General features: G+C 41.9%; 1 protein-coding gene across 3 annotated transcripts; it reads right to left on the bottom strand.

Moving 5' to 3' along the window:
• Positions 1-397: 397 nt before the first annotated feature.
• On the bottom strand, positions 398-6310 carry LOC123114038 (uncharacterized). 3 transcript variants are annotated; one of them, XM_044535393.1, is made up of 15 exons: positions 5811-6303; positions 4440-5122; positions 4175-4342; positions 3879-3995; positions 3725-3769; positions 2925-3459; positions 2734-2846; positions 2466-2510; positions 2156-2358; positions 1811-1997; positions 1641-1726; positions 1403-1534; positions 1206-1312; positions 1051-1123; positions 398-801 (listed from the first exon to the last, which is right to left on the bottom strand). In XM_044535393.1, exons 2-6 carry the CDS (start codon positions 5052-5054, stop codon positions 3157-3159), a joined length of 1248 nt encoding a protein of 415 aa, XP_044391328.1. In that variant the 5' UTR covers positions 5055-5122; positions 5811-6303; the 3' UTR covers positions 398-801; positions 1051-1123; positions 1206-1312; positions 1403-1534; positions 1641-1726; positions 1811-1997; positions 2156-2358; positions 2466-2510; positions 2734-2846; positions 2925-3156. The 3 variants fall into 3 exon arrangements, with proteins under 3 accessions (XP_044391328.1, XP_044391330.1, XP_044391329.1); XM_044535395.1 differs by having other exon boundaries at positions 1403-1726; positions 5811-6310; XM_044535394.1 differs by lacking the exon at positions 2466-2510 and having other exon boundaries at positions 1403-1726.
• Between the last annotated feature and the right edge of the window lie 832 nt (positions 6311-7142).

The raw sequence follows: 7142 nt of genomic DNA, 5'->3' as shown, positions 1-7142 counted from the left end.
TAAAGATATGAACAAAAATTGACATTGCTTCCTGAAGCCCATGTCTGAAAAAAGGGGATTGCCAAGTCGTAATCATTTCAAATGTAGTTTGTGATAGGTAGTTAGGTAATATAATGAAACATTTTTGTAAAGGAAAAAGTATAGAGGTGTGTAATAAGTTTGTGGAATGGCTGGTGTTGTGAAGGTCAGTTTGGTTAGTTTGATTAGTAGCAGACTACTTGGATGCATCTTGTTTCCATGACCGAAACATCCGTTTGTATGGGTGTGAAATAATAAGGTATACAAGGCGGGGATATCTTAATATGAAAGAGTGATGTGAGGAAGAAGCAGCAGCACTAATGTAGTGGAAAAAAATTTGTATGAATTAGGAGCACGGGGAAGTTGGTTGGAGATGGCATTGAACAAAAAAAATGTACAACTTGGGTAAATTTCTTTGTAAGTAATTCTGAATAAGAGATTGATCCACAAAACAGGTAAAATGTGGTAGGGTAACCGATGATCGGAAACCCAATCAGTTAAGAACACAAACATGACACTGGTCTGATGGTTACTGAAAAGTAGTGTCTTAGAAAAAACAAGCTAAAAATTACACAGAAAAAATCGAAGCACATAGTTGATAGAAGCGCCGTCTTTTATTCTCTTGTACGCTTCTAGGATGGCTTCTCAAGCACGGATTTTTATTTTCTTGAACACGACTATGCAGGCTTCTCATTTCTTCTTCAGTACCCAGCTTGGATCTTGAGTGTTGAGTTGTGAAGTGAGGATTTCTTCTGTGATAAGCGCGCGATGGTCATAAGTGTCCTGCAATAGACATCAGCTTGTGGTTAGAGCATTGAAGCATACAATTGTGTAGATTGAAGCTTGAGAAGGATGTGTTGGTAGCATGTGAAATTGAAAAGATTTGTTAGTGAGGCGTATGTAGGATGAAGCACAAACATGCTTGTTTGTGGGGCAACTATAATTGTAGTTTTGTTGGTCGGAAGCATGGAAAACAAATGGTAGATGCGTATAGTTGACACGTTAGGTGTAGGTAGGATGTAGGCGAAGTACCTTGCTAAATTCTGCCATTTTCTTCCCATCCCATTGCTTCATGAAGAGCATTGCGAATATTCCACAATCATAGCTGGTAATATAGGGGACAAAGCATCGAACTTAGTGTGTAGGTTCTTAATAATTGAGTTGCAAATAGTTTGTATGAAACTTACTGTGTTTTCTGTTGGGGGCATTCCGGAGGGTTGAAACACGTGAACTTCATGAAATCCAACTTTGTGAAAGCTTTAGCATGTGCCGCAAGTGTCACAAAATTGCTAACCTAAAAGACGAGGATGCAAAATGTAATGGATGCATCATCGTAAAACATGGAACTAGAATTTCGTTATTGTAAGTTGGAGAGAGTACTAACCAGATTGTTGGATATCTCGTATGCCTCGTCATTCTTGAGCTTTCTGCCTGAGTCAAATATGTTGATCTGTTTGTACAGAAGGTTGATGCAGCACACGATCCAATGTTCTTTTTGGGGGATGGCGAAGTATAGCTGCAAATTATCATGGTCAGAGCCATGTGAGTGGTCAGATTTGAACATTTATTGTTAATCGACAACATTCAATAAAAATGTAAGGAGGCATATGAGATCCTTTGACTTGAGGGAGCCATCTTGGTATGCAGTGTTGAATTCACGAAGGCACTTGGATGCAATGAATTTGTCCTCGGGAACCAGTAGTTTAGCCTGTTGAAAGGTAGAAACAACATGTTAGGATAATTATATTATGTAAATAATGAAACATTTGAGATAGGTGTGAAATGTAGTTACGGTCAAAGATTGTGAGAATGCATATTTGGTTGGAAGAGCGGAGCCACAAGTCTAAATTGATTGTTCAAGGTTGAATTGTCGAATGTAGAGCTCCATTGTATCGGTGTCAACGAACCCGCGTGGTTTCATTGCCTCGCGGAAATCTTCATATGATATGTGATACCCCTGGTAATCAACAAAAGGAGCCCTGGGAGAACACATGGAAAGAATGTGCCCTATAAGTAAATGGTGGAAGCAAATGTTTCATAGATTGTAAGCATGAGTAGTCTATTGTGGAAGCATGGTTCGGTATGAAGAAATTTAAGGCAATGGATGAGATGAATTATAGATGATGGAAATTGTAACCTGTTTTCCTTTTTTGTCGGAGGTCTCACACATCTGGTGGTAATGTACTTAGTGTATATTTGAATTGAGGAAATGTTAACCTTGAGCTTCTTCAACCTTGTGTCCTCGGTTTTTCGAAGACAAGCTCGCTTCTTCCTATTTTTCTTTTCCTGAGTTTGGGTGCCAATAGTTTCAGGGATATCCCTCACGGTGGGTTGTTGTACCTGAATGGATCATAATATGTACAATACATTATTTGTTGTTAATGTGATTTGGTGGAGATAGATTGGGGTTTTGGAGTGAAAGTGAGTTGGAAAGGATGCATCAGTACCTCGGTCACGATATGGATGATGCTAGGTGCTTTGGTTCCATTTTCCTAAGTTTAAGCATGTAAACAAGTTGTTGGAAACTTGAGAAATAAGTAATACGTGCTAGGAATGGGTTCAAATGATGCAGTTGTTGAGTAATGAATGGAAAATATGTAATAGACATATGTGTAATGGAAGCTACATATGGTGGTTGTTGGAAACATGGGAAATATGTAACGGAAGCTACAAGTTGGGTGAATGGAAGCATTGTTGAGAACTAAAATAATGCACCTGGTTGAGATGGGTTGGTGATTTTGGTGGTGGCGATTGTACAGGGGATGTCCCGTGACTGATGTGCACCAAGTTTGCGTCCACTGTTGACATGGTTGTTGGTCCTGCATTTTCTGATATGTATGCCAATGGAGTTAGTGATGAACAATTGATGATGAAGTCAGGTTGGTAGTGGTATACGATGCACTGACCTGGAGCTGAGGATTGTCCAACTGCAGTAGCGGCATCGGCAGTATGTGGATGATGTGGCGACGAAGCAGGTTCGGACCATACTTGGGTCCAAGTTTGACCTGGAGGTAGAAAGCTGAAACTTGCATCTTCGTACGTATCAAGAATCCTCCGCCTTGTATCTTCCTCTCCGGTGGATTGGTTCGTCGCAGGAGCTGATGTAGAAGCAACATCCTGGTTATTACGAGGTGTTTTTCAAACACTTTTCTCAACCTCTTCGGCATATGCAGCTGCTTCCTGCCAAAACTTGGTGTTGGGTGTAGCTTTGGTCCCATGTTCTTGAGCATTTTCAGTATATGAGTCTTGGCCTACCCTATCAGGCGAGGAATAAGTAGGTGTTGTTGGAGTATGAATTCTTGAGGCAGCAATGACATCTTGTGCAAACTCGTTCATGCGCTTTGCGTGCAGTTTGTTGAGTCGTGATGTGGCTTTTGAAATATCAAGTGCCCATTTTGCATTATGCGTTCGCAAAATTGGAAGTATGAACGCTGGTAGTTCCTGCAAGGATAAAGGTTTTTACAAATTATTAAGGTGGAAGCTTCAAATTGAGCGCATGAAACAATGAAGTAGGAAGGTAGCAGCATGGGTTGTTGTATAGAATATGTGGTTGTTCTTGACGGTAATGCTAGCTGGAAGCATGAGAAGTAAACAATGACAACGTTTAGGAAAGGAGGTAGCAGCATGGTTTGTTGTATATATGTTGTCGCTAATCTTATAGCATGTTATGGCTGTAATATGTGAGGGAAAATTCATTATGGTATACCTCAGATTGATTGGTAGGTAATGTAGGGACCTGGTGATGCATGTCCTGTTGTGAAGCACGGAAGGAAAGATTAGAAAACCCATGACAAACATGGAGTACAAGATATGTAATACAAAATTCTGTTATGAAATGATAAAAAAAATTGGGTGGGCACCTCTGCTGGATGGTTGGTAGAATCATTATCTGTTTGTTGAACATTTGGCTGTTGAGTAGATTGCTGTTGGTAGATTGGCGCTACAACGGCATATGGGGTTGCCTCGGGTGCACGAAACTGCAAAAAAAATTGCAGTATTAAAGAAATGGTCTAAGGAGTAAAGTGAATACTGGTGGATCGTTAGTCGAATAAAAATGCTTCCATCCAGATGTATACGGAGAAAGATAAATGTTTTGCATATATTGGAAGCAATGACTACCAGAAAGGTATGGAAGTCATAATTTGTTGTGTCTTACCGGTCGTGCGCCATAAATATATGGGTTGAGGCTCAGTCTACTTTTATCAGCGAGCATGACAAATTCGAAGTCGGCATCGGTTACATGGGATGATCTGGGAAGTGAGTAATTTATGCGATGCGTCGACAAAGATGATTCAGGAAAGTCAAGATGGTCCATGTATATAATCTGGAATAAAAAGTATGATCAAAACATGTGTATTTAAATGAAAGAATAAGGCTATGAAATCTGCTATAGAAACATATGTGTAGTATAGTGTGTATACCGCGAGCACGGATAGGCAGCTGCCGACCCAGATTTTTTTGAAGACACCATCTAGTAGTGCTTTCTTCTTCTTCTTTTGGAATGTATCGACCTCAGTCATGACATCTTTGAGAATTTGCTCTCCCCATGCATACTCGCAAACCTCGGAAGCAACTTCAAGGCTGCCTAAATATTCCAAAGGAATCATATTTCCAGTTCCGGGTGTAAAATGAGTAGCCAATGCTACTAGAAAGAATGTCCTGAAGAAGGTCTCATCATCTAGATCATTGCCGTTTTCTAGCATGGTTGCAGCATGGTGAATGGGCGCCCGTCTCCCATGCTCATAGTCCGTTTTGTAGAATTCTCGGTGAGGTGATTCTTCATGCTTGCTTATGATAACCACCGGCCTAGTACCAGACGGAAGCCCGAGAGCCTTTTCAACCATTTGTCGAGTGAATAGAATGCTGTTATTGTTTCGTGGATTCCGAAATTCACCTAGCTTCGGGTCAATCCGGTCAACGATCCATTCTAGGAGACCCTCTGGAGCTGAGAATTTGCTAATATTAAGTAGATTACCCCATTTTGTTTGTGCAAATGAGGTCTTTCCTTCTCTGTGGGAGACCCTTGACAATATCATGTAACCTACCAGCTGAATGTCGACTCTGCAGCATGATCAACTCCTTTTTAGTCATTGTTGAGTGTCACCTGAGAACACACGGAATACGGATTGTTAGCATTTCTGTAAGAAAATGTTCCGTAAGGAATGAAGTGATAGATTAGCTCTCTTCTGGAAGTAGTTGTATGGAAGCAATGCACTACTAAATAAGAGTATATATATGTTGACTGATGACAGAAAGGATTACAGAAGCACGAAATTATGGACACTACAAATACGGCGCATGGTACTGAAATTAGTAAGCTTGGTGCCAGGATGGGGATGCATCTGTTAGTATTTTTGGCGATGAAGCATTATTCTGGAAAGACAGTATCCAAAAAGGGGACAATTACGAAGGAATTTTGTGTGATTGAGTCATGGAATTTAGGGTGCATTTCATGCAATTCAGGGGGCATTTTTATTCTTTGATGGAAGCATGGAAATTCAAAAGGGGTAATCCTAACAAATTTAGCGCCAATATGGGGGTACGTTTACTTGGATGCTCTGTTTAGAGGAAGCATTTGCAGGATGCATTGAAAATGAAGTGTGGCAGCAATTCTAAAATAGATATGAAGCACCGACAAGATTTGAAACAACTTAATAATCGAAACAATACTAGGCCGGCAATGAACAAAAAAAACAAAATTCATCCATCTGAAGGGTGCATTACACATCAAAATCGGTTGTGAAATTTACAAAATCCCCAAAAATCTGGGGCACTCCACGAGGTGCACATACCTTTGATTCAGGTTGGGGAGCTTCAAAAATACAGCCGCAATTTAGAAATCCAATGGCCAATACTCAGGCCGGTCGATCCAAATCGATGGGGATGCAGCCGAATCAGTAGATGGGATAGCCCAACGACTGAAAAAACTCCGCGGAATCGAACGAGAAAGCGTCGGTGGAGTGGACTAGGTGGTAGCCATGCTGCTCGGCGGGGAGGCTCGAGTGAGGAACAATGGGGCAGGAGGCTCGGTGCTGCGGTCCACCGATGTGAGGCGAAGCTGGAGGTGCGCGAGGCGGATGGAGCGGGCTGATGAGGCGGAGCGGAGAGGCGTCGGTGGCCGGGGTGGTCGCGGAGCGGAGAGGCGTCGTTGGCTGGAGGAGTCGCGGTGATACGGCGGAGGAGCAGGGGATCTGGTGAGCGAGCTGGCGGCGAGGCGACTCGGGTGGGAAGCAGAGCTCGGGCAGGGCCCGCGTTTAATGCTATCGAGGGATTAGAGGAGATGATTGCGAGCGGGGGCGTGAGATCGGGGCTTTCCTTTTTTTTTTGTGAAACGCGACGAAATCTGGAGCGTCTCCTTTACAACGAATCGACGGACGTCGATTGGTCTGGCGCTGGCGTCGCTTCAGACTATAGATCAGAAGTGTTTACCAATCTTCTGTCCCCTGCATCAGAAGATCCAGACTATATCTAGTCCAGACATTAATTTGTTGGCCTACCTACCACCCAAACTGCACTACAATTAAGTAAGTAAATGGGTTTTGTTGGACAACAACAGAAAAGAAAAGTATTGCACAAAACTCATCAACTTAATTAGTATGTCAAAGGTGGCAGCAGCACTGGTGGACACGTTCTCTGCTTCTGGCTCATCTAGACATCGATTTTTCTTCTTCTTCTTCTTTGTGTGCAAAAGCACATAGTGTCAGAATTTAAGTAAATTAGGATTATTCTTCTACCTTCAGCATCGGAAGATCTAAACCTATGTTGGCCTACCTACCACCCAAAGCTGCACCACAAATTAAGTAATGTGTTTTCTTCTACAACAGAAAGCATACTATGTTGAACAAAACTCATAAACTTATTTTTATGACAAAAGTGGCAGCAGCACTGGACAGACTTCTCTGCTTCCGACTCATCTAGATCTAGACATCGATTTTTGTTCTTTCTTTTCTGGTGCAAAAGCACATGATATATATAAAAATTTCACATAGAGAAGAAAAACACGCATGATTTTGTCATGCACGCATGATCCTGATCGATCGGGCTAGTGGAATTCGGCATTTCGAGTGGCGCCGCATCGTCCATCCCATCATACTCATACAGCGTATATTTCTCAAGCACGTTTG

This window comes from Triticum aestivum, chromosome 5B (genome assembly GCF_018294505.1).
Source record: "Triticum aestivum cultivar Chinese Spring chromosome 5B, IWGSC CS RefSeq v2.1, whole genome shotgun sequence".
NCBI classification, from domain to species: Eukaryota; Viridiplantae; Streptophyta; class Magnoliopsida; order Poales; family Poaceae; genus Triticum; species Triticum aestivum.
This window is presented reverse-complemented; position numbering and strand designations above follow the sequence as displayed.

Excerpts from the sequence above, each read along its gene's own strand:
- LOC123114038 (XM_044535395.1), bottom strand. The coding sequence starts at position 5,054 with ATGATATTGTCAAGGGTCTCCCACAGAGAAGGAAAGACCTCATTTGCA. Across the intron at positions 4,343-4,439 it reads GCTGCCTATCCGTGCTCGCG|ATTATATACATGGACCATCT; the intron begins GTATACACACTA and ends TTTTTATTCCAG. Across the intron at positions 3,996-4,174 it reads ATATTTATGGCGCACGACCG|TTTCGTGCACCCGAGGCAAC; the intron begins GTAAGACACAAC and ends TTTTTTTTGCAG.